Source organism: Paroedura picta, chromosome 1 (assembly GCF_049243985.1).
Source record: "Paroedura picta isolate Pp20150507F chromosome 1, Ppicta_v3.0, whole genome shotgun sequence".
NCBI lineage: Eukaryota > Metazoa > Chordata > Lepidosauria > Squamata > Gekkonidae > Paroedura > Paroedura picta.
Genome location: NC_135369.1, coordinates 118,163,503 through 118,191,107, shown reverse-complemented (window position 1 = coordinate 118,191,107; position 27,605 = coordinate 118,163,503). Strand labels below are relative to the sequence as shown.

At 40.7% G+C, this 27,605-nt stretch overlaps 2 protein-coding genes across 7 annotated transcripts in view; one reads left to right on the top strand and one right to left on the bottom strand.

Annotated features, from left to right (window-relative positions):
* The window catches only part of CEP85L (centrosomal protein 85L), a 162,326-nt gene that overhangs the window by 54,512 nt on the left and 80,209 nt on the right, over positions 1–27,605 (bottom strand). For both annotated transcript variants that reach the window (XM_077301069.1, XM_077301077.1), the window contains exon 3: positions 26,046–26,830. In XM_077301069.1, coding sequence (XP_077157184.1) covers positions 26,046–26,830 — 785 coding nt within the window. The remainder of the gene's footprint in view (positions 1–26,045; positions 26,831–27,605) is intronic.
* Positions 8,426–20,316, top strand: PLN (phospholamban). 5 transcript variants are annotated; one of them, XM_077301047.1, is made up of 3 exons: positions 9,036–9,344; positions 9,838–9,866; positions 13,298–16,133. In XM_077301047.1, exon 3 carries the CDS (start codon positions 13,318–13,320, stop codon positions 13,474–13,476), a length of 159 nt encoding a protein of 52 aa, XP_077157162.1. In that variant the 5' UTR covers positions 9,036–9,344; positions 9,838–9,866; positions 13,298–13,317; the 3' UTR covers positions 13,477–16,133. The 5 variants fall into 5 exon arrangements, 3 of the variants coding, with proteins under 3 accessions (XP_077157162.1, XP_077157153.1, XP_077157144.1); XM_077301038.1 differs by having other exon boundaries at positions 9,059–9,344; positions 13,214–16,133; XR_013224961.1 differs by lacking the exon at positions 13,298–16,133 and adding an exon at positions 18,906–20,316 and having other exon boundaries at positions 9,130–9,344.

Here is a 27,605-nt window from a genome sequence, read left to right as displayed (position 1 = left end):
CCTCTGTTCTCATTCCCCTTGGCAGCCCTACTGACCTTCGCACCCTGCGGTGGTCAGGAGCAGACTGGCAGCGATGTCTCCAAATTGCCCCTGGCTGGGCTGGATGGACGGAACTCTGGTCTGTCCTGGTGAGGGCCCAATCGGAAGGCGCAAAGCCTTCCCTTCGATTGTCAGTCCTTCCGATTGTCAGTCCAGGGCCAAGGGCTCCTGTTTTCTATCCTGGACTTGGCCCACCACCCTTTGTTGTTGTTGTTGTTGTTATGTGCGAAGTCGTGTCCGACCCATCGCGACCCCATGGACAATGATCCTCCAGGCCTTCCTGTCCTCTACCATTCCCCGGAGTCCATTTAAGTTTGCACCTACTGCTTCAGTGACTCCATCCAGCCATCTCATTCTCTGTCGTCCCCTTCTTCTTTTGCCCTCGATCGCTCCCAGCATTAGGCTCTTCTCCAGGGAGTCCTTCCTTCTCATGAGGTGGCCAAAGTATTTGAGTTTCATCTTCAGGATCTGGCCTTCTAAAGAGCAGTCAGGGTTGATCTCCTCTAGGACTGACCGGTTTGTTCGCCTTGCAGTCCAAGGGACTCGCAAGAGTCTTCTCCAGCACCAGAGTTCAAAAGCCTCAATTCTTTGACGCTCGGCCTTCCTTATGGTCCAACTTTCGCAGCCATACATTGCAACTGGGAAGACCATAGCCTTGACTAAACGCACTTTTGTTGGCAGGGTGATGTCTCTGCTTTTTAGGATGCTGTCTAGATTTGCCATAGCTTTCCTCCCCAGGAGCAAGCGTCTTTTAATTTCTTTGCTGCAGTCCCCATCTGCAGTGATCTTAGCCTTAGCAAATTATTTATACCGCTCCCTGAGCAGTTTACAGGTGTCCTTTGAATATTAACAAGAGATTAGATAGCCTATATATACTCTTAAGAGACCACCTCTCCCAATATATTCCCCGGAGACGATTGCACTCCCAACACCAATTTGCTGGTTATCCGTTGCCCCAAAGAGGTTCTCCTCTTTTGCAGCCCTGGATCCAATGTGATGGAATGAGTTGCCAGCCAAGACCTGGGCTGTGATGGAGATGTCAGTTTTGCTTGTGGTTTGTAAAACAGCTCTCTTATGAAGAAGAAGAGTTGGTACTTATATGCCGCTTTTCTCTGCTCAAAGGAATCTCAAAGCAGCTTACCCTTTCTTCTCCCCACAACAGACACCCTGTGAGGTAGGTGAGGCTGAGAGCCCTGATATTACTGCTCAGTCAGAACAGCTTTATCTATGGTTCCATGTTGCTTGTTGTTTCACTTCATTCATTATTGTTAATCTAAGTTACCTGTATTGTTTCGGTTCTGTTTGAACCGCCCTGAGCCTTCGGGGAGGGCAGTATACAAAAATATAACAAATAAATAAATCAGTGCTGTGGTAAACCCAAGGTCATCCAGCTGGCTGCATGTGAGGGAGCAAGGAATCAAACCCAACTCACCAGATTAGAAGTTGGCGCTCCTAACTACTATACACTCAATATGCCAGCAAATTATACTCAATATGCCAGCAAATTTGGAAAACTCAACAATGGCCACAGGATTGGAAAAGGTCAGTTTACATTCCAATCCCAAAGAAGGGCAATGCCAAAGAATGTTCAAACTACCGCACCATTGCACTAATTTCTCATGCTAGCAAAGTTATGCTCAAAATCCTACAAGCTAGGCTCCAGCAATATATGGACCGAGAACTTCCAGAAGTACAGGCAGGATTTCGAAGAGGCAGAGGAACTAGAGATCAAATTGCCAACATACGCTGGATCATGGAGAAAGCTAGGGAGTACCAGAAGAACGTCTACTTCTGCTTCATTGACTATGCTAAAGCCTTTGATTGTGTGGAGCACAACAAATTGTGGCAAGTTCTTAAAGAGATGGGAATACCAGAGCATCTTATTTGTCTCTTGAGAAATTTATATGCAGATCAAGAAGCAACAGTAAGAACTGAACATGGAATCACTAACTGGTTCAAAATTGAGAAAGGAGTTCGGCAAAGCTGTATACTGTCGCCTTGCCTATTTAACTTGTATGTAGAGCACATCATGAGAAATGCGGGATTAGAGGAGTCACAAATTGGGATCAAGATTGCAGGGAGAAATATCAACAACCTCAGATATGCAGATGATACCACTCTAATGGCAGAAAGTGAAGAGGAACTAAAGAGCCTGTTGATGTGGGTGAAGGAGGAGAGTGCAAAAGTTGGCTTGAAGATCATGGCATCCGGCCCTCTCAATTCCTGGCAAATAGATGGGGAAGAAATGGAGATAGTGACAGATTTTATTTTCCTGGGCTCCAAGATCACTGCAGATGGGAACTGCAGCAAAGAAATTAAAAGACGCTTGCTCCTGGGGAGGAAAGCTATGGCAAATCTAGACAGCATCCTAAAAAGCAGAGACATCACCCTGCCAACAAAAGTGCGTTTAGTCAAGGCTATGGTATTCCCAGTTGCAATGTATGGCTGTGAAAGTTGGACCATAAGGAAGGCTGAGCGTCAAAGAATTGAGGCTTTTGAACTCTGGTGCTGGAGAAGACTCTCCAGTCCCTTGGACTGCAAGGCGAACAAACCGGTCAGTCCTAGATGAGATCAGCCCTGACTGCTCTTTAGAAGGCCAGATCCTGAAGATGAAACTCAAATACTTTGGCCACCTCATGAAGAAGGAAGGACTCCCTGGAGAAGAGCCTAATGCTGGGAGCGATCGAGGGCAAAAGAAGAAGGGGGCGACAGAGAATGAGGTGGCTGGATGGAGTCACTGAAGCAGTAGGTGCAAACTTAAATGGACTCCGGGGAATGGTAGAGGACAGGAAGGCCTGGAGGATCATTGTCCATGGGGTCGCGATGGGTCCGACACGACTTCGCACGTAACAACAACAACAACAACAACAACAACAACAACAACAACTACTACTACTACACCAAGCTGGCTCTGTCAGGTCTATAGTTGAGACCGAGGTTATTTGAAGTTATACAGGCCTTACTCCTCATTTCGCCCTATTTATTTTATTTATACCATCTCCAGTTTGGGTAAACAGTGGAGGGAGTTAAGAGGGTAGTAGTGAACTGGATTTTTAACTGTGTTTTATTATTGTATTTTATTATTATGTCTATGTGTATGTGAATTTACTGTTGTTAACTGTCCCAATGGCACAGTGCGGAGGGGCAGTATAGAAATTTCAATAAATTAATAATGATGAATATGCTGAAGACTCAAAGATAATAAATATGTTTTACTAAACTGTTCAAACCAATTTGTATTCACCAATCGGTTTTCATTTTGCCTTACTGAATAACAGTTCCAGAATATACCAGCACTTTGGAATTCTTAAGGGAACTGGTTCACACCATATTTTTAGTCCAATACCAGCAGTCCCAATATTCTCATGCCCATGAATGTGATATAACAAAATGTGTTAGCTAGGTAATCATGGCAATAAATCTACAGTAATTCCCATGATGATTGTGGCTAAAAAAAGAACTATCCCTGGAATCAGTGCTGTTTCAAGCTCCAGAACAAGCATAATGGTATGGAAGACAAGGAACTCACAAAAAGGAATTAAAAACATCTCCATATTTTATCTTAATATTCTAAATTTGGTCTTATTTATTAGAGAAGCCAACTTTCTGGAAGTAATCCCAGATTACTATTTTCTTTTCTCTAAAGCAATACATTGTTTTAAAAAAGAATACACACTTTAACAACTAGTCTCACTAAATCTGTCTTCTGAGAGGGAAATGTTTTTGTTTTAATTACATGGAGACAAACAAGAAAACTCAGGTATGTCTATACACCCCAATTTTTTTTCAAAAACTGCTTCACTCTTCTTTAAGGATGTAAACATTTTTTTAAACATTTTAAACATTATTTAAACATTTTTCCAAGCCCCCTTTTCACTACATTCCATGTAGTGACAATACACTCAGGCTCAGAGAGGACTTCTATAAGAATGGCACTTTGAAGAATAAATATTCTAATTGGGGGGCCCCAAGAGATATATTTGGATACTTTTCATTAGTGTGGGAGCCTCCCCATTCATATTGTTTACCAACTTATAGTCCCCATCATGACTGCATTTAAATATTAGGCCACTGAAGAAGATCCCAACATGGGTTGAAACACATTTTGTTTGGTTGATTATCTTTTTTTGTCATTTATCCATGAGTCAAAATGTTTTGGATTTATGCAATAGTGCTTGATATATGTTGATGTTTTATATGTGCACATGCATTGAAATAAATACTTGCATTTTAATATTTAATACATATTCTGTTACTGTTCAACCTTTTAGGTTCCTAGGTCAGATATAGAAGTAGTCCTATCCACAGAGTTGCTCATGAGGTTATGAAATCAAGTGAAACAGATCCTCCTTACAATGTTGCTTTGGGGGGCAGTTTACATAGATAAGAACTTACTTCTACTGATTCAGACCACTTGAAACAGTATTGCTTGACTTGAGGGCTGTCACATGTTACAAGTCTTTATCTCTCCCCATAGTCACCACTTTGATCAGATGTCAGCTGGGAGTTCTTATATCATTTTCCTAACATGAAAAGCTACCAGTACATTTAAGCTTCTGCAACTGGGCAAGCAGTGGTTCCATGGGCCCATTTCAAGTTGGGAAAATGGTATGTGGGACAAAACATAAGCCCCCTCACCCTGTGGTCCTAATCCATGCTGTTGTGATTTAAGTTCTGAGCATGAAACACCCATACGTGTCTGATTACAATGGCTCATGGTAGCCATTTGGAGGACAAAAGATTGGCCCTGGAGGATAGTGTCTCTTCAAGAACTTTCACACTCGTACTAACAAACATCCTGTAAGTGCACTAGGTCTGCACCAAAAGAATGGCAGTTCCTAGATATGTAGTCATAAACACCACAAACATCTTGAATCAGCAGATTATGTCAGTGCACTGCCACAAGTAATGAAATTATGGTTGCTCAACACTCCTTCAATCCTGCCTCAAACATGCATTTTGAGGTTAGCAGCTCATAAGATGAGTCTGTTATGCACTTCATAAAGGAAAATACCTATAAAAAGCTGAGTTTTAAAAATCAGTATGCAGAAGTTCAGATTTATCTGTACAGTACAGATACAGTTTTGTAAAAAACAAATATGCTACAATACCAAGGCACAAGATGCCTCTCTCCTTAGATGTGATCCCCAAGCCATTTGTACTAGATCTCTAAATAAATAAAGAGAAACATGCTCCCTGGCAGATTATTAATCCCTCTGGAGAAAGCCCAGATCATTTCCATTTAAGGTCAAGTAGCAGCAACTGCATATTTTTGTCCCCTGAAGAAAATGGAAGTTGACCCAAAGTTTAAATACACATACTGCTGTTTTGTGCCAATATTCCAAATCACTCCATGATTTCCAGGTTTTCGTACTCCCCTAGGAATTAAATAATACATACTAGTTTAACTGAAGATGCTTCAAAGATTTTTTTTTAAATTAACTTCACAAATAACTATCACCTTGCCCCCTTTGACCATAAAATTTAGCCATTGGACTGCTGTGGTTCAGATTTAATTGAAATCTGTTTTAACATCATTTATTGGGATAAAACATAAAAATTATTTCCTATAAAATGAGGAACGTTCTAAGAAAAGATTAGCTGAGCAGTTATAACACTATGCAATATGTACAAATATAAAGCAAACCAAAAATGTTTTGTAAATCATTTTCTATGAGGAAAAAGAGAGCCAGTTTAGTGTAGTCGTTAGGAGTGCGGACTTCTAATCTGGCATGCCAGGTTCGATTCTGCACTCCCCCACATGCAGCCAGCTGGGTGACCTTGGGCTCACCATGGCACTGATAAAATTGTTCTGACCAGGCAGTGATATCAGGGCTCTCTCAGCCTCACCCACCTCACAGAGTATCTGTTGTGGGGAGAGGGATGGGAAGGCGACTGTAAGCCATAAGCCGCTTTGAGCCTCCTTCAGGTAGGGAAAAGCGGCATATAAGAACCAACCCCCCTCCTTCTCCTCCTCCTCCTGGGGGGATTAAACTTGCCCAAGGTCTAGGGAAGATACAGTCCAAGACAACCAAACAAGGGTGGTGAACAGAAGGACCAGACATGGAAATGTAGGACTAGAAATCAGATTAATAGATACCAGGAAGTAATAAAACTAAGGGATATGGATAAAGGACAATAGGCCACCTAAGAGAGGGGAAAGAATAGGCAGTTATTCAGGAATCCAAGGGAACACAAGAAATAGAAACCTGAGAAAAAGACAAATCAAATACATTGAGGAAAAGAGCCACTAATAGAAAGAGGAGGAAATGAATGAAAGGAAGGCAATGGGTAGGGGAGGCTGCCAAGTACACAAAAAACTAAGGTTGTCTAAGAGTCTAAACAAAATGATATAGACTAGGGCGGTGCTCCCCAACCACCATGCTGCAGGGGGGGAGGCGAGCACGCTAGCACGCCTCCCTCTCCCTCCCTGGTCCCCTCTCCCTCCCTGGGGGAAACACTGCAGGCCGGAAAATCAATGTACCTGATTTTAACATGTCCAAATCCTAAGAGAGCACTGAACTTTATACAGAAGAGACATCTGCCGTGTTGCTTTTAAGATAATGCTGCACTGAGCAGGGGGTTGGTCTAGATGGCCTGCATGGCCCCTTCCAACTGTATGATTTTATGATTCTCCCATTATTTCAAAAAGTGGTGCCAAGTAGACATGGGGAAGTCTACAAAAATTCCAGTATGAATTTGAACTAGTCAAATCTTTGACTGCCAACTTCACACTTTGCAGATACCAGCTTTTAAGATGAAAAAGAAAAATAGAAGAGAAAAAGGGTGCATTAACTGTCCAGTCATATGAGATACTGAACTGGCAACTAATTAGTACAAGTGGGGAGGAGAGACTCTCATTTCCTCACTCCCTTGCTAATAATTTCTTTCCTCATTGCCTCCTGCTGTCAACACCTCCAGCCTTTTCTTCTCTCACTCACATCTACCCAGGTTTTCTGTTTCTCCCTCAAGCAGCCTCTACCCCTTCATTCACTCATCTTTTCTGTTCTAATTTTTTGATCTGGAATTATATATAGCAAGCAGAGGACCCACAAGGACATGAAGAAGGCATCTCATTTAATTCTCCCCCACTAATTCCTCGTTCCCTTCCCTGGCAGTACCCACAGTTTATAATTTTTTCCTTCTATTCTTCCCATTGACCACCCAATCCTACCTTTATCTGCTTAATCTTCATGTGTCCTTCCTTCCCTTCTGCAGCAGTTATTTTTTCCAGTTATGCTTCTACAGTTGTTCCAAGGAGAACCTGTAAGGACTTTTGGGAAGCACCTTACGTTCCCTGTATTCCCCTCCCTACACTAGTTCTCTCCTCCCAGAAGCCCACATATTCTCAACTTTCCTGGTTTCCTTCTCTTCTTCACACTCACAAACCAATCGACCTCTTAATTCATCTATTTATTTATACCTTGCCCCAAAGCAGCTTATGTTATTCTCCTCTCTTCCATTTTACAACAATCTTGTGAGGTAAATTAGTCTGACAGAAGGTACTGGCCCAAAGTCACCCAATGAACGTCCACAGCAGAATAGGGATTTAAACCTGGGTCTCTCAGACCCTCATCTGAAACTCTAACAACTACACTACACTGGCTTTCATGCAGTTGCTGCTGTTGAACAATAGCAAGCAGCTTGGCCTGGGTAAATCATGCAGGTCACATATCAGCAACTGGCTTGGTGGTTGTTGCTGGTCCTGGCCCTGGCCCTGGCCCTGATAAGTCCTCCCACAGAGGCCAAAACAGCTCTGGAAAGGGCCCTACCTCCTCCCTCTGCCTTTTACTGACAGAAACTTATATTCAAGAGTGCAGTATCCACTGCTTTAATGCAAAACCTATATCCTACCACTATTACTGATATGATGTGAAGTTATTAATTTCAAACAACCATAAAAGTGAATGTTTTAAGGTATGGGCAGGGGCTTACAGCAATCTGTTCCATAAGGAAAAGGCTTTTAAAATACATTTTTAGAAATAACATACCTTTAGAAGAATGGTTGTTATAACACATATTTTTCTAAACTCTATATAAACATAAATTTCATCTCATTAACAATACTAATTTCACTGTTATTTTTTAAATGTGTCAATTTAAACTCAATATCACTGTCCTGGGTTTTCTGCCCAGGACAGTGATATCACTGTGTAGCCAGTATAGTACCTCATCTGCAACAGACAAAGATTCTTGCCTCAGAGAATCATAACCTCATTCATGACAAAGAGCAAAACTCTCTACCAAAAACTGTACACAAAACTGCCACTTAAAATCAGTCCTAAAAATAATCATCCAGCACAGATATCACTCCACACTTATCCTGTAAATTAAAGTAATCCCCTATTTTAAGAGGTGACTCACTGTTTTTCATCTGCCAGTAGATTACTAATCCAATCTAACGTTTATATCCCACGTTCCATCAGTAGCTTGCAAAGAGATTTACAAAATACTTTAAAGTATGTCATAAAGATATAATAATAAAGCACTAAAAAGACTTCACAAAGCTCTTTCAAATTCTTCTAAACCAGAAGTAAGAAATTAATGATACCTAGCATTTCTTTATTGGGCACTGTATGACTTAACAATCAGAATCCAAAAAGTTACTGTAGACACATTGCACAGTAAGATTTTCAGTTTTCACCTTTGAACATCAAATGCCCATGCCACTTCAAAAGCGTTTCTAAACTGACTTTCAAGAGCAGCAGGAGATGGGGCACATTGGTGTGTACTGACATATCATTCATGTTCTGAGAAATAGTAGCAAAAAGCCTCACTTGATGTAGAGAGCTGGGGGGGATTGTGACCCTTGTCACTACAGGAAACTGGCATGTAGAAAACAAATTAATGTGTTTCAGTTTTTCATTTCTATCTATAGTTTTACAGAACAATTCGCTACTAAAAAAGGAGGTGCATATTGGCACCGGTCAGACCAATAAGAACTATTTTCACTGACAATAACAGAAAATAGCATATCTTCCAAATTCACTGTCATAAGCCTGTTGAGGTTCTTTGCTTTGCAGACGCAAGGGCTCCTTTTCACTCTCTTCCTTTCATGACAGTTCAAGAACTAAACATTGCTGTTCTAATGAGGTCAGCTGTGCAACGTCCATGTTCTTATAAAGGCCTTGCTATAACCAATCACTAAAGCCACATTCCTGAATGACATCATGAGCCCTGCCTATGAAACTTTTGTTATTTTTTCCCTGCAACAACTTCACTTGTTCCCACAAACCGGTGACGGAGACGCCTTACAGTTTTCCACAGCAAATCAGCATATAATTCAGTAATCAAGGGGAGCTGAGGTAAGGGAATCTGCTTTTTTAAAATATAGATATACTTGAAGTTGTGATATTCTAAACTACCCTATTTTTAAGTCTACAACTTTTGTTGAGTAAAGATAATTTAAAACAGAATTCCAATATCTTCTGTTATACTTTTTAAAACACAGTATTTCTTTCTGTTTAGACTAGTTAAAGAAATGGTCTAATCAAGTATTATGAGGAAGGTAGAAAATACCATGGTAGAACAAACAAAACTAAAACTTTATTAAGCTTTGGAGTAGAACAATTAAACAATATTATGTATAAAATAAAAAGCCAGTTTCTCCTCCCCATTTTCCTCCATGTTTCTATTTTTATTAAGAATTTTACCCGACTCTTATTTTTTCTTTAAATATATCTCACTCAAGAGAAATCGTAAGCATTCTCCCATCAAAGGAATTTTAACTTTAAAAGGATTAAATTAATCTGATTTACTACTTGTAACCAATATGCTGCACTTTCTGTCTCTTGGTAGAAGAGGGGAAAGGATTCTGGCAACAGGAGGTATTCTTGTTAAATTTAAAATTAAGTGCACAAATTATACTAACTTCATGTTGAAAAAGTTTACTCACCAATTCATATTCAGTATGTGTAATCAGTTAACAATTATGTATGCCTGGTTTCGATCTTTGTAAATTTTCTTTATGAATGCCCTCACACTTTCAAAAGCATGTGGCATGGTGACAATGTGTGTGAGGTGCTGTTGAAGAAACATAAGCCCAAACATTGCTAGGCATACTGAACTAGTCTCATGATTCTTTGGATCCTGGCCATTGGCTACAATCCGGCATATTCAGGATGTTTAAATCCCATCGAAGACACATGTATTAAGTACCTTAATCTTGTACAGGATTCTAGTCATTCTTCTAAATTTCACCCAGGATCCAAATACATCTCATCATGTACAAAATAATATGCAGTCTTCTCAGCTCCTGAAGCACTTGATCATAATTCAAAACTATCATAACTGTAAATATAAATACAATGCCAAAACCAGAAAGAAGACATAACTGTCGAAAACAAGTTAGACAAATTGTTTCTTTCATTCAAGATGATGACACAATTACCCACAGACATGTAGATTTTCCTTTATGTCTCTATTTAAATATTGGAATTAATGTTAAAGGAATTAGAGTGCTATGATTGCATCAATAAAGAATTAACCATTTTCTTAGAGCAAAGTCATATTTTCACAAAAAAGGTGCACCGAGTAAATTTCAGAAGATTATTGAAGATTATTTTATATCATAACGTAAACATATACCAGCAAAATAGGCCTATGTCCCACAGTCTATAGGTACATCATTTATAAGCAGGTCCTCTTGTATGAAATTTCAGGTTCAATAGACTGATGACCTCTAGTGGTGTAACAGAACAGCAGCCACTGTCTTGGTTTTAAAATTTTTAAATGAAATCTAAATGCTATTGTGGAAAGATTATCTGAATCAGTTAAATTGCTATCCATAAAGATATGAGATCAATAGGATAAAAATACTTCTCATTCTTGGTCCTAATAGCACTATTTAGATACACATATATCTTCATTCAGGCCATATTCAGAGTTGAGGCACAGTAATACCTGAAAGTGGAAGGACAATATGAAGAATAACCTCCCCCTCCCCCAAATCTTCCTTAAGATTTTCTAAGCTCCCAGGGACCTATATTAAAGTCCCTGCTTTGCCTCAAAATGTTTGGCTGACCTTGAGCCAGTCTCATATACTTGGCCCACCCTACCTCACAGGGATACTTTGAAGATTAAACATCACTGTGAATATACACTCTAACCTTGTGAGCAGTCCAACATGACTACATTGTAAGTCAACCCACATTTGGAAAGCCTGATGTTTCAAGACCTTATTTGTGTTTTGAACCTGAGTTGCATGTCTCCCCACCAGAGAGAACAAGAAGAGGTTCCTAAAAAACAAAAGTATGCTGTTTATGAGCATTTTAATATCTATTGTTACTTGAATTACATGCATCACGAAGATATCAAGTGAAGAAGATGGATAGCTCTATTTTAGTTTAATTAGTATATCTATCAGACGTTCAATAAGACATATAACCAGCTGTGACTCTTTCAATATAGCATTTACGTACAGGGACAAGTTGCTATTAATGTAATTATAGACTGAATTGTGATTTGAATCAAGGAATTTAACTTTAAGCAATTCCCAACAAAATGGAAAAAGTCAGATATCAGAGATACAAGTGTTTCCTTAACAATTCAGTTTCTCTAGCACAAGAAAATTACTTCTATGCATTTCAAATCCCCCCCCCCCCAGGGCTCTCCACTCTGCAGGTATGAATTTGATGGTTGTCCTGGGCACCTGGGAAATTCACCTGGCCTCAACCAGAAAATGCCCTGGGCTGGTGGAATGAACTCCCAGAAGAGCTGAGTGCCCTGACAGGACTCTCTGGGCCTGTAAAATGGAGCTGTTCCACCAGACATTTGGTTGAGGCTGGAGCTGAGACCAGGGTTATAAGACCTTTGTGCCCCTCCCTCACTTTTTGTAATCTGGGCTCCCCCCTCACCACCAAGGTTTTTAACATCACTATGGTCATCTGCTGGAGTAACAACGACTGTGAGCAGCTGAGTTGAGATTCTGCAGGGGAGACTGTTGATTGTGCCACTATCTATTGTATTGGGGGTTTTATATGTATTTTATATTTTTATGTAAACTGCCATGAGCCGGCTGGGCGGAGAGTGGCAGTCTATAAATCCAAGTAAAGAAAGAGGTGCTCTAATGTGCTTTCACAAACTATTTTCCTACTGTCTGGGTAACAGTTACAAGCAAAACTATTAATGAAAATTAACATTTTGTTGCCATGTGCAACAATTCTTCCTAAATCATTGAGATCTATTCTTTCAAATAAGGAAGTTTCCAACTACAGAAAAAGTAATTGCTTTGCTTGCCAAATTGCTATTTCTCCAACAAACACACTGCCAAGTTTTATCAAGACTGTGGGGAAGGCTATCAACCAGTTATGAGGCATGTATGTGAAGTGTCAAGATCTAGTTAACAAAATCCTGTTTATACAAAACTGCTAGTACTTAATTCACTGTCGACAACCTAGAAGAGGATGATAAACTCAGAAGCATAATTTGGTCCACATTATGTTACAATTTTTTTTTTACTTTTTACCCAGTCCCTTGAGAATTCTTATACTTGCCTTCTTTTTACACAACCTCTCCTTGACAAATATAAACCCACAAAAAAGAACTGTATCAAGCAATTATTTTAATGTCTAATTATCTTTTGAACTGTGTCCACACAGAATCAAGAAAGCTTTTATTACTTTAAAAGAAAATATAAACATACCTCCTAGGATTGTGCAATGTTTTTATATAAAACATGTCTGCACAAATTGTGACCCAAGCTGAACAAAGTCCACGGCCATGTATTGTGAAGCAATAAAAAGGATGCTTAATGAGGCCCTAGTAGAGCTCCACTAAATTCAGCTTGATATGTCACAACAAAATGTCCAATGTCTCTCAAATCTCTGATGCAATCCAGAAGCATCTGGAGCATGATCACCATGGCTCCCCACATCCTCTTGCAAACAGGAACTGAAATACATGCATCTCTCCATCAAACATAGCAAATCCACCATGAATCATCATTGTGAAAACTATCATAAACTCTTTTTCCATATTGTGTGCAGCAGTGTTGAGAATAAGAGACTGTGTGTGTATGCATGTATTTATGTTAATACAGGTCTTGTTTCTTTTGTTAAGTTTTGTTTCCACTGATAAAACATCTCAAAATGCATCTATCCACTTGAAAATAATCTGCCTTTGTCAAAGCACTGTTTTCTGTATTTCTAACACTACACTTTCCTGCTTTTCCTAGCTCCACAAAGGTTCTTAAAAACACAAAAGAGAAGACACTAAGCACTTTATACTTTGCTTCTTAAAAATCTGCACACTTCCTTAGATTTCTGCTTTCCTGTTGCCATGGAGAAGGTCCAGTACATAACCCGCTCCGCCATGAGGAGAGCCTCCACTATTGAGGTGAATCCACAAACACGCCAAAGGCTTCAGGAGCTTTTTGTAAATTTCTGTCTTATCTTAATATGCCTCTTGCTTATCTGCATCATTGTGATGCTTCTCTGAAGTCCAGCTTCTTTGATTGATCTTCACAACGCTATATGATGAGAAAGGCACGTCCAGAGGAGGAAAGGAATCAAAAAACTTCCAGCACAAGGAAAACTTGCAAGAATGTCCAGCATTTGGACTAAGTGATTTCTCACCAGCTGCACTACTCACTATTAGCAATCTTTACAATGTTAAATGCACCTGTACTGAACTGTGATTTCAAGCCTTCTGCCACAGGCCTATGCATGAGCTACATATTTACCCTGCTTAAAAAACAAAACAAAACCTGAAGTCTTCTGTGAACGTTTCACAGTAGTGGCTTTGGTTAAATGTGAGAATGAATTGATGTTTTAGTACAGAGATCTATAAAATGTTGTTTCTTGTATCCTTGGCCCTAAATGCTTCACATATCACTACCAACCATTCAATCATTCACTTATATATTTTAATGGTAAAAATGCCAACAGGATCTGCTTAGCGAACTACATACTTTAGAATACAAAGTCTACTTCAAAATCTTGGCTATTGATACTGATAACTCATAGCCTAGTTTCACCATCTTTTGGACTAAAACTTTGAGCATGATGTAAAACTATTTTTTAAATATCACATGTAAATCTGGTGAGTGTGTAAAATGAATACTTTATTCCTATTTAAAGGAAAGGCAGATAACGGGCAAAACTTCCCCAAATTTCTGTCTCAGTCTTTCTGTGTTGCCACTAACTGCACAAATTCAACACTTACTCATTATTTAACAGTTTTGTCAGTAAGTACTGTAAGAATTACTTAGCTAAATAAATTATCATGGAATATGTTCACGATGATCATGTGGGATGTGGGCTAATTCCTATCAAAGTAGCTAAAACAGCAAGAGAATTATCCTTCATTACTCACTTGGAAAACACAGAGATTTTCAACAGGTAGAAAGCTAACTTTGGCAAATACAGGTGAAAGTGAACTGATAAAGTGATACCCAATTTCATCTGCCTGATATATAAATTATAAGTCTAGCTAGTTGATCTGTCTGAAAAGCCTGATAGTAGAAACAAATATATCTGCAAACCCTAGAAACTGCTTTTTGTTTTGAAGGATGGTGGTAGATAGCAGATGGAAGGTAACAACCTAGCTAGCATATAACAAAGTAGCTTGGTGTAGTGGCTAAGAGCGGCGGCTTCTAATCTGGAGAGCCGGGTTTGATTCCCCACTCTTCCACATACAACTAGCTGGGTGACTTTGGACTAGGCACAGTCCCGTTAATCTCACAGAGTGAGTTAATCTCACAGAGGAGTCTTGTCAGAGCTCTCTCAGCCCCACCTACCTCACAGAGTGTCTGTTGTGGGAAGAGGAAGGGAAGGCGATTGTAAGCCGCTTTGGGACTCTTTAGGGCAGTGAAAAGCAGGGTATAAACCCCAAGTCTTCTTCCAAGTTGAATATTTAATGCTGAAAAAAAAACCCGCAGGCAACATCATCAGTATTCTCAAATATCAAAGGAGAGAAAAGGAGGGCAATCAAGGACTTGGATCCAATAAAGCAACTCCATGGACCTAATGATTTCTACCCACAGTGTGTGACTTCCTTACCTTGGCATCCTGTTCCCTGTCCAAAATAACCTCCTTTGATCCAAGCCGATGCTTTACATTTTGGCAGCGTTGAGTACCAGCTACAAAGAATTACTCACAGGAGGTAGAGAAATGTTTGAACTTAAGTATTTTGGACTTTTGTAATGTATTTCTTCTCATACACCTGAAGTTAGAAGAACTCAATTTTTAAAATTCCTAACTTCAGTACACTGAAATTCAGAACATAGTGGATAGCATGTGTATCAAGGGTAGTCAAATCGTGGCCCTCCAGATGTCCATGGACTACAATTCCCATGATTCCCTGCCAGCATTTGCTGACAGGGGCTCATGGGAATTGTAGTCCATGGACATCTGGAGGGCTACAGTCTGACTACCCCTGGTATATATTATATATTTAATGCAGTAGTAGAGTTTCATATACAGACTGGTGCACACATAATACTCCCAATCATGATTAAGCCATGGGATTCTATGCACCATTGTCTTGTTTCTTAATTCCTCTGTTACAAATTACTGTGCCAACTTTATCCAGGATTAACATCTAGGCAATGGCCTGTATTAACTCAGCCAGCGTTATTAATACATATGCTCCAGAGATTGACAGAACTGGTACTCTAGTCCACTGTATTTTCCATACATCAGTTACAGAAATGTCACTTTTTCTACTTAATGTGTGAATTTCTTCCTCAAGTCTGCTATGTACAAATTTCACATACAATACTCTCCTTGGATAAAATCTGTATCATAAATTAAGCCTCTTTAACACTTCTTTGAATTATCCCACTGGGACAAAATGGAATACAATAACCTTACTAGGTATACAGGTAGCATTTCCACACAATTGCGAATGTATTTCTCATACCATAATGTTATATACTGATTCATTTTCCCATGCTGAGAAACAATAACATACTCCAAGTTTACTCCAACAATAACATACATCCACTTTTCTTGGATGCTTTAGGATGCTTTGGGCTGATCCTGTGTTGAGCAGGGGGTTGGACTAGATGGCCTGTATGGCCCCTTCCAACTCTATGATTCTATGATTCCAATATTTATTGCTAAAATAAAAATGAAGGGTAACTGATAAGCAGATTTTTGGTTTCTTGCTGTTTATTTTGGCTGTAACTAGTGCATTACATTTTTATGCATAAACTCAATGAGTTTGGCAAATGTCTATGTTATACCATCAACTATCTTACCTATCATAAAATACAGGGAATTTAGATCTTACCACTCTGTTCAAGTAAGTGCTGCACCAAACTACACTGGTAACACAACAAACATAGTAGCCAGTTAAAATAATTGTTGTTGTTGTTGTTATTATTATTATTATCATCATCATTATTTATTTATTTTTAGTTTTAATCCCACAAGCATTCTGTTTTGAATGGTAACGTTTAGCGGCATTCCATTGACTCAAAAGCACACAGCAATATAAAAAAGAAAGACAGAACTCCAAACACAATTTTTGCAATTACTCTGTAATGAAAACTGAAGAAAAGGGCAGACTGTCTGGGAATTACTGGGAAAGCAATTATGCCAGCTATTTGAATAGAACGGAATTAATATAATTGGAAACAATAAATCTGATAAAAGAAAGCATATGCCACAATATTTGGCTCCAAGTTCTTGGTCAGTACTATTGTCTAGTCCTTGTCTACCGTCAAAGTGCTTCTTCCTTTCATTGCTGATGCTACAATGAAAGTTTTGGAAAGCTTGAAACTGCTTGATATTGATGAAATTGAATTAATGTTTAGATTAACTAGGCAGTTTATTAGACCATCATTCACTTTGGGGAATAATTATTTATCCCTCTGTCAGTGATCAAACACTTTTTAAAATATTAGACAACTACCTGGATGGGTATCAACTTATGCCAGCCATCAGATAAATACCAGCATCAAGTATCTTATGCCAGACATCTGATGGATAGTCAACTACAGAATCAGCAGAGGAGGCTTTTTAGGGTTTAGGGACATAAGTGCATTTCATCTCTAACACAGGCCTGTAGCCAACAATAGTCTGCCCCTTCTTAACACCCTCCTGTTCTTACCATAAAGTTCTAGGTTGCAACAAGAATTATAACAGCATGCCAGCAACCCCACCTTCCTGCTTCTGAGGTTCCAGGAACAGCTGCCAACTGGAACACAATCAGAATCACAACAGAAAAGAGGAACTTACTTGCTGAGAGACTCATTGGCAGCTATGTTCAGGCAGATTTTACCCAGAGTACATTAGTTTCTAGTCATCATTAATATCTTAAAATGTGGACTTGCTTATTGCAATAATGTATACAAATTGCATTTAGTTCACTTCATATATAAGGAAATGATTAAGAGTATTCAATGAAGTAGAAGGTCAGTTACAATAAACAGAGATTCAACACAGGTCAGTTGCTGGCATAGTGTGAACCCTGCAATGCACAGTGTAATTTTTTGAACTAGAGGACAGTACAAGTGTACCAGTTTGCAAAAAATACATTTTAAGGCTCATTTGGAAATTTTAAAAAGTCCTTTATATATTACTTTCTGTTTTACATAGCTTCAGCAGGACTCTGCATAATTCATAAATATGCTACATGCAAAATTCAGGATTTCTTTTTTAAAAGTCCTCAATGATTTCACTATGAGAAAATAAAGCATATGCTTTTCTACTCAAATTAACAAGATGTTAAAAGGTAATATTGGCAGGATCACACGGTGTAGGAAAGGATCCCCAAACATTTAAGACTGATGATGGAAAGTTGGTCAAAGTGATCAGAAGCATATAGAGCTAAATTTATTGGAACCTAGTTTTGTGAACAACCTATGAGGGACTTCTACTCTACCACCATGAAAAATGCATCTGGTAAAACAGTGAAGATAGCACCAACATTCTTTCAAGGCCAGCTCCCTAGGAAAGGGTGAAATTGGAGTACCTGATCTGTGGAAAGATCTGTGGAAATCCTTTATATCAGGGAACTTTGGAATTCTGACACAGGGTGGTGGGTGCAGTCACCAAATGGCTTCTGCAGGTGGAGCCAGCTACAGCTTAGCTTTAGTCATGCAGGGAAGATTTTTGTGCTGTGGTGGCAGTCACTGTCAAATGAATGTTTTCTAAAAATCAGCACAGCCAATCAAATCTCCAATGGTCCATCAGAAGCCACGGTCAAAACCCCCACCTGGCCTCACCCACTTTATAAAAACACGGTGTTTTTATAAACCCACCCAAGAAGGGTGTTGTTGAGCACCATGACATCCCAGACACCATGTTGGGTGGGGCTGCTCTAAACATTCAACTAATCTCTTACAGATTTCTGCATAATATAATGTGCTCCAGGTACACAACACATCTTGTTCCCAGGGGCTAGATAGCCATCTAAGGAAGAGGCTGATTCTGTGAAGGCTCAAGGGGATGGCAGGTTACAGTGGATGAGCAATAGGGATGTGAGTGTCCTGCATTGTGCGGGGGGTTGGACTAGATGACCCATGAGGTCCCTTCCAACTCTATGATTCTATGACTCAGATATGGATTCACTCAGTAACTTGCCAGTTATATTAACTTCCCAAATAAATTCTGTTAGTGAATAGTAACATTGAAAAATGACAACAAATACAGATATCCAGCTGATCCTGAGGCAGCGTTGTTTTGTCATGCAACAGGATCACAAGTGCAAAAATAAATTAGTACATTAAGTTGACCACCCAATCACAGTTGTTTGGTGGACTTGCTACTTTGTATGAGAATACCTACAACTGACTTAAGTGGCTATATGTGCATGTTAAGTTACCATCTGGCCAATCTGTATCTGCTTTCAGAACAGGTTTTCTGGTAGTGGGAGGGAAGAACTGACTTCTTTACTTATTACCACCCATTTTGTCTTAGGTGGCAGAAAATAAAAGCACAGATAGAGCCAGGAACGGATGATGCGACATATATTATACCTAAGCCCATAATCACTGAAACTGAACCAACCTGGAACTGCAATCAAAACTTCTGTTCCAAATACAAGGAAAGCACAAGACCTAACCCAGAATGGATCTTGCTACCAACAGAGGACTAAACTTATTACTCAATTTCCTGCTTATTTTCCTGGTTCTTGTTCTCATGTTCATCCTTGTGAAGCTTATGTGAATTGTTTTTGTTTACTTGTATCCCACTATGGTAACTTGAACCTATACAAAACGTGAACCTATACAGAGACCCCACAAGCCAACAAAGCATCAGGAAAACATCACTTTTAGCAGACAAATTAATAACACTGATTTGCTAGTGTGTCGCAGTGTGGAGAACTCCAACCAGAGATGTAGAGGATCAAAGCCTGCACTGGAGTGGCTACACCCTGATGGTATGGATGAAGGTGAACGACAGCATCGTCCCTAGGACAATATACAAACTGCTTATATTTGTATGTGTACCAAAGAACAGACAGATTGTACATTTGTAAAACATAGATTCTACAAACAGGACAGAAGGGGGAAGGGACACTAAACAAAACCCTGCCGCTCTAGAAACAAAAATATAGAGAAAATGTTGGCTTACTAAAAAGTGTGGAAATAATTACAGGAAAAAAAGAGATATAGTTTATTTGAAGAAAGCAAGCATTTCTGTGACTTTTTTAGGGAAGGGGGCAAAGTAATAAGAGGGAATAAGAGGAGGGGGGGACTTCTACAGGTATTCAGACCTATTTTTGCTTTCAGAGTTTATTCTGTTGCAACACATTAGCCACAAACCTTTAATAAAAGCATATCCAATTTTCCAAAGTTGATCTTAATCCATTCGAAGTTTGCTCAAAGCTTTATTGGAGCTTTATTTAAGCCCAGAAGCTCATGCTGGTGGTGGAAAGTGCCCTCAAGTCACAATAGATTTAAAGTGATCCCATGGGGTTTCCAAGGCAAGACACATTTGATATGGTTCGCCACTGCCTGCCTTCCTTTCATGACCCTGATATTTCTTGGAGGACTCCCATCCAAAAACTAGCCAGGGCCAAAAACTAGCCCACTTAGCTTCCAAAGTCTCATGAGAGCAGGCTAGCATGGCCCACCTAGGTCAGAGCCACAAGCTCATAGCTATCCTACTAACTTTAGGCCAACAGTTATTCAATCCTTATTCCACAGGCCTTTCAAGTTAAAATAGCGTAATCGAGACATGACAACAACAGACAGTTCTATCTAGGTTTCTTTTATCTCTACCGCTGTTACTGCTACTATTTTTAACTAACATACTACAGTTTTGTCAGCTTTTTTAGAAATTTATGTTTCACACAGAATAAAGAGAATTTACAACAGGAACTTTACATATTATGTCAGTGAGTATCTTTGTGATATATTTGTGCTTGTGTGTGTATGCACACATACATGCACACATACATACCCACCTTATTGAAACTGTAACTTTCAAAAACAGAGTATTATTTGCTTGTCTAACTGTGCAGTCGATGTTGCAGGAGTCAAAAACCCTGTATTATGTTGGGGTAACACGTAGTGGTGTGTGACCTCCCTCCCCAGCATTATCAGGTTCAGGTATTTTCCTGTACCTCAATATTGGTATGGTATTTGGATTCAGTAAATATTTAAGAATGTCATATTTGTTTGGCTCCATTATACCCTGCAGGGACCATTACAGTCAACGGCCCCTATAGGGTAAAATGCATAATCTAGTAGGGGTATATGAGGTTCAGGGGGAGGTATTTTTCAAGGTAGAGGAATCAAATTTGAAACAAAGCTACTGGTGCCTTTCCTCAAAAAAACTCTCAAGCCTGAAAAAGATTGGATCAGGGTATCAAATTCTATGGGTCCCCAAATAAGGGGCCCCCATCCTCCATTGCTTTCAATGGAAGGGTGGGGGGGGGAGAATTTAAAAGGTATGTGGTCACTTTAAAATTCAAATGCCTTTTGCAAGCCATAGCATGAGTGAACTCCAAAGGCTTTTAAAGATGGATTCAGGTGGGTAGCCATACTGGTCTGAAGTAGCAGAAAAAAATGTGAATACAGTGGCACCTTTAAGACCAACAAAGTTTTATTCAAGGTATGAACTTTTATGTGCACAGACACTCCCTCAGGCCTTCTCCAAGCCACAAATTCACCCAGAAGGTGCTTAGAAGGACTGCAACCCCTTTAAACCAGCTTGATGTAGTGGTTAGGAGTCAGGACTTCTAATCTGGCGAGCTGGGTTTGATTCCACGCTCCTCCCCATGCAGCCAGCTGGATGACCTTGGGCTCACCATGGCACTGATAAAGCTGTTCTGACTGAGCAGTAATATCAAGGCTCTCTCAGCTTCACCTACCTCACAGAGTTCACCCTTCAAGTTCAGCTATCTGGAGATCCCCAAAAGTCCCAAATATTTTCAGAATGTTTTGGGCATGGCCATATTGGACAGCCAAAAATTCAAAATCTATAACCATCTAAAATAATATCAGTAACCTATTGATAAGGTATTTTGGGGGTATTATTCCAGCTTGAATTAGCCAAATGCAGAAACCTATTAACACCACAGACCTTCATAACCATTTCACAAATCATGAGTCAGCAATGGCAACATCGAACAACATATTGAAAGACATTTAATTCTGAAGATCACAACCTTCCAGACATGGTAAAACTATTTCCAGCCATATCAACATAAGCAAGACACAATTTCTAGATACTGAGTCCAGTACTTTTCAACATTTTTATCAATAATCTGCATGAGGGGGTGGAGGAACTACTCATTAAATTTGAGACCCCAAATTGGGAGGAATAGTGAACACCCCAGAAGATAGAGAATTCCACGAGCTCTGCACAAGCTGAAAAAGTGGGCAAATGAGAACAAAATGCAATTCATTAAGGAGTAGAGTTCTACATCTGGGTCATAAAAATGAGAAGCATACTGGATGGGAGATACATTTCTGGTTAGCCAAGTATGTGAACAAGATCTTGGGGTACTTGTGGACTGTAAGCTAAATATAAGCAGACAGCATGATGCAGCAGTAAAGAAGGTGAATGCAGTCTTGGGCTGTATCAACACAGGTATCATATTGAAATCGCAAAATATCATAGTCCTGCTCATGCTGCCCCCAGGGAGAAGCAGTGGCAGAGATGAGGGAGCCCCAATGAACAGCAAGGCGACCCCAGGCCCTGGCTGCAACCACAGCTCCAGCCCCCATGAGTGGTGGTGCAGAGAGATGACCAGGAGCTGACACAGTGAGACTCCACAGGCCTCCCCAAGGGTCTTGACAATCCCCTGCCCGGCTCCACCAGAAGTAACTGATCTGGAGTGGCTCATAGCATGCTTTGCCACCTGGAACTCACCTCCCCTTCAGCAGCAGCCAGATGACATGGAGCTGCCCAAACAACACAGAGGCCTGGGAGAGGTCCAGGAATGGGCTAGGCTGTCATGGGAGGCATTGGGGAGGAAGAGACAGGCAGGGCAGGGAGCACAGGCTGTGGAAGCCCAAAGTGGGGGTTAGTATCACCTTGGCCCAGGGTGATTGGGGAGGAGGACTAGAAAGAATGGGAAGGATAAAAGGGAGAGGGGACAAAGTAGTAGGGGTGGAAGATAATAGAGAGAACAGAGATTGGAAAGAAGGAACAGGAGAGAGCTGGAGAATTACCAGGGGACAGAGGTGACAATGCCAGCTGAACTGAGGATGCGGGACAAGATGGGTGATAGGCAGCCTGGAGACGAGACAGCCCGCAGCTACAGAGGTAGAGGGCCTGAAGACAGGAAAAGGGGGTGGCAGCAGCACTATTGAGGAAGACTCTAGTGAGTCTGAAGACTCATCAGACAGTTCAACTAGTACCATAAAGGAACACCGAGTCAGCCACCACCACCCCTTGCCTTTTGTATCCTGCACTGCAACCTCAATAAAGCTTTGTGATTTCCAGGGGGTACAAACACCAACTTCTGAGAAGGACAATTTCATTTATCAAATGGTAGATGAACCCACAAGAGGTTCAGCCATACTGGACTTAATACTGACCAACAGGCAAGAGTTGGTGGATGAGGTGAAGGAGGTGGGGACCCTAGGGGGAAGTGACCATGTCCTCATAGAATTCCTTTTGAGATGGGGAGCCAAAGAAGCTTGTAGCCAGACACGGATGTTGGATTTTCGTAGGGCAAACTTTAATAAACTCAGAGACATGATGAGTGTCATACCATGGACGAGAATGCTGGAAGGGAAGGGAGCATGTGAAGGGTGGGCGCTACTCAAACAAGAGCTATTGCATGCTCAATCAATGACTATCCCAGAAAGACGAAAACACTGCAGGAGCTCTAAGAAGCCTATTTGGATGAACAGAGAACTTCAAGAGGAACTAAGAAAGATAAGGAAAATGTTCAGGAAATGGAGGGAAGGACAGAGCTCTAAAGAAGAGTACCTACGGGTTACTAGGCACTGTAGATCAATCATAAGAAAGGCCAAAGCTGAGAGTGAGCTAAGATTGGCCAGGGAAGCCCATTGTAACAAGAAAAGATTTTTCAGTTATGTGAGGAGCAAACGTAAAGTGAAGGAGGCAATAGGCCCACTGTTGGGTGCGGATGGACAAACTATCACGGAAGATGCAGAGAAAGCAGAAAGGCTTAGTGCCTATTTTACATCTGTTTTTTTCCCACAGGTCAAAGTGTTTAGGCACATCTAGAGATGGCCATAGCCAAAGGACAGTGTCTGGGTGGCAGGTTAACATGGATAGAGAGGTTGTCGAGAGGCATTTAGCTGCACTGGATGAGTTCAAATCCCCTGGTCCGGATGAAATGCACCCAAGAGTACTCAAAGAACTTTCCAGAGAACTTGCACAGCCCTTGTCCATCATCTTCGGAACCTCTTTAAGGACTGGAGATGTCCCGGAGGACTGGAAAAGAGCAAACGTTATTCCGATCTTCAAAAAAGGGAGGAAGGATGACCCGGGAAACTACAGACCAGTGAGTCTGACCTCTGTTGTGGGGAAGATAATGGAGCAGATATTAAAGGGAGCGATCTGCAAACATCTGGAGGACAATTTGGTGATCCAAGGAAGTCAGCATGGATTTGTCTCCAACAGGTCCTGCCAGACCAACCTGGTTTCCTTTTTTGACCAAGTAACAGGTTTGCTGGATCGGGGAAATTCGGTTGATGTCATTTACTTGGATTTTAGTAAAGCTTTTGACAAGTTTCCCCATGATGTTCTGATGGATAAGTTGAAGGACTGCAATCTGGATTTTCAGATAGTCAGGTGGATAGAGAATTGGTTAGAGAACTGCACTCAAAGAGTTGTTGTCAATGGTGTTTCATCAGACTGGAGAGAGGTGAGTAGCGGGGTACCTCAGGGCTCGGTGCTTGGCCCGGTACTTTTTAACATATTTATTAATGATCTAGATGAGGGGGTGGAGGGACTACTCATCAAGTTTGCAGATGACACCAAATTGGGAGGACTGGCAAATACTCCGGAAGATAGAGACAGAGTTCAACGAGATCTGAACACAATGGAAAAATGGGCAAATGAGAACAAGATGCAATTTAATAAAGGTAAGTGTAAAGTTCTGCATCTGGGTCAAAAAAATGAAAAGCATGCCTACCGGATGGGGGATATGCTTCTAGGTAACACTGTGTGTGAACGAGACTTTGGGGTACTTGTGGATTGTAAACTAAACATGAGCAGGCAGTGTGATGCAGCGGTAAAAAAGGCAAATGCCATTTTGGGCTGTATCAACAGGGGCATCACATCAAAATCACAAGATGTCATAGTCCCATTGTATACGGCACTGGTCAGACTGTGTGCAGTTCTGGAGGCCTCACTTCAAGAAGGACATAGATAAAATTGAAAGGGTACAGAGGAGAGCGACGAAGATGATCTGGGGCCAAGGGACCAAGCCCTATGAAGATAGGTTGAGGGACTTGGGAATGTTCAGCCTGGAGAAAAGGAGGCTGAGAGGGGACATGATAGCCCTCTTTAAGTATTTGAAAGGTTGTCACTTGGAGGAGGGCAGGATGCTGTTTCTGTTGGCTGCAGAGGAGAGGACACGCAGTAATGGGTTTAAACTTCAAGCACAACGATATAGGCTAGATATCAGGAAAAAAATTTTCACAGTCAGAGTAGTTCAGCAGTGGAATAGGCTGCCTAAGGAGGTGGTGAGCTCCCCCTCACGTAGTCTTCAAGCAAAGGTTGGATACACACTTTTCTTGGATGCTTTAGGATGCTTAGGGCTAATCCTGCGTTGAGCCCCCTAGGGGGTTGGACTAGATGGCCTGTATGGCCCCTTCCAACTCTATGATTCTATGATTCTATGACAGGGCAATCAGTCCAGGACTCCAGGGGACACCACCCATGCATCACAATTACATAAATTATAACTGGGACACCCATACTTTAATTGTTACCTGGACTGGTGCTTATATCACCTGAAAACCATCTATGCCATAAATTTTAAAGAACCAAAATTTGGTTTAAATGTGTTGTTATGATCTATTAAAAACTAAAACAGAATACTGAAACCTTGTTTCTGTGGCATTAGTAAAGATGCATAAACCACTGACTTGAATTTCCTCAACATATATGGACAAACAAGTGGGAGAAACAGAAGATTAAGTTGTATTTCCTCAAAGCTCTAATTTTCACAAAATAATATGGAAAACATGTTCTTAAACACATGTCTAAAGAATGTGCCTCAATTCTTTGGGCTAGGATGGAGGGGCTTTACCAATTACTAAATTATTTACCACAACTATAATATCAAAATCAAAGGTGATGGCCTAAACCCAACACAGTGCCAGATATGATTCAGCCCCACCACCTTCAACAAGGCTTAAGTAAGCATAAATGAAATGGGCTGCATATGAAAATAGTCACAAAGATGTTCATGTTTAAAGTCAAGGGGCTCTGCAAAGTTGGAAAAAAGGAAGAGTGAACTGAATAAAATCTATGAACACCACCTTTAAAAAAGTAACAGCCTTTAAAATAGAAATGCTGCACTACACATCAGTTAGAGAGGACCTTTTCATTCAAAAGCATGCTGTTTGATGTCATCTGCCTTTCTATCCACACGGTGGCAGTAAACACCACATTTCTTACCTGCACAGGGTATTCACTTCCAACTCGAAGTTCTTCAAGCTGTTGTAACTGCCAAGATGATAAACTGTATGACCCTTCAGAAGGCCTGGAGTCCGGCGGGTTTGTATGAAATTGTTCTGTAAGCCACCTCTGAGTCCTCTCAGATGGCTGAATGGGAATCCCACTCACCGCCTGTGGTCTCAAAGGTATATAGCCTTGTCCAAAAACCTCACAGTTCGATGTAGCAGGCTTGCTTTCTGGTAAGGCACTATAGGTCATGTCTAAGGCATGTCTCCTGTTTGAAGGATCAGGAACACCCAAGTCTTCTTTGCTGCAACTTTCAAATTTGTATTTGCAGTCCAAGGTGGAGTTCCTTTTCCCCCCTATGTCTCTGTCCTCGATCTTGAGCAGCTCCATACTATTGTGCAAGCAGCCGGTCCCATTTGCTCTTAACTGCAGTGCCATAGTTTCCTCTCTTCCCATTTTATCCATGCTGGTTCTGTATTCCGTTGAGTGAATGCTTCCATCCTGGCTACAAGTAGCAGAAGTGCTTAGCTTAGATAAAGATGACCATTTTCTTACAGGCCTTAAGTCCTTCATGTCAAGAGAACTGTCCAGCATGCCCTGATGCCTGCTTCCAGCAGTCCTCAAAAGACTCATATTCCACTTTGAACCATCAGATTTGAAAGGTTCCCTGTGTTTGGAAAACGGAGAGCTGGCATTAGACGGCATCACATGGGCGGTAGGAATGGAGACCAGGGAACGGCTGGGCTTAAACGAGGAAGTACCACTTGAGGTGGAGTGATCTGGGGAGAAAGATTGTCATTGTGTGAGTGACGTACAGCATGAGCAAAACACATCAGTGTTACTGATTTCAGAAATGAAAGACAATATCCTGACATAGTTAAAATCATTTAAAAACTTTGTATGCTTAGGAAGCTATAGCTTTAAGATACTGACCAAGTCTGGGGCAGGAGTTTTGCCCAGTGGTCTGCTTCAGAATTTTCTTTCATCACAAATCTCGTACTAAATGAACTCCTGCAAGCTTTCATCCTATTATGAGCATCTTGCATAAATAGTACCCATGTGCACTGAACTAAGCTTACAGATACAAGAACTACAACTCCCACCATATACAAAATACCCTAAACAATTATACGTATGAATAGGATTACTTTCAATAATATTTATACATGCAGAAGGGTATTTGGATTTGTTACACAGTACACTCTTATTATTATTATTATTATTATTATTATTATTATTATTATTATTATTATTATTAGATTTATATCCCGCCACTCCTTTGCGGCTCGTGGCGGGTAACAATATCCCAAAATCCCCATTAAAACCCCATTAAAACAATGATAACGTTGCCAATATTACCGGCATGGCAAGAACGGCAGCTCAACTTTCCCCCCCCTCCCTCCCACTACTAGCGGGTGGAGAGGAGGTCCTGATGATGTTTTGCTTCGGGTCCGGAACCCGAGTCCCCGGGGGGGGGCATAGATCTATTATCAGCCCGGCCTCAACCATAAACCTGGCGGAAGAGCTCCATCTTGCGGAATGTTGAAAGATCCC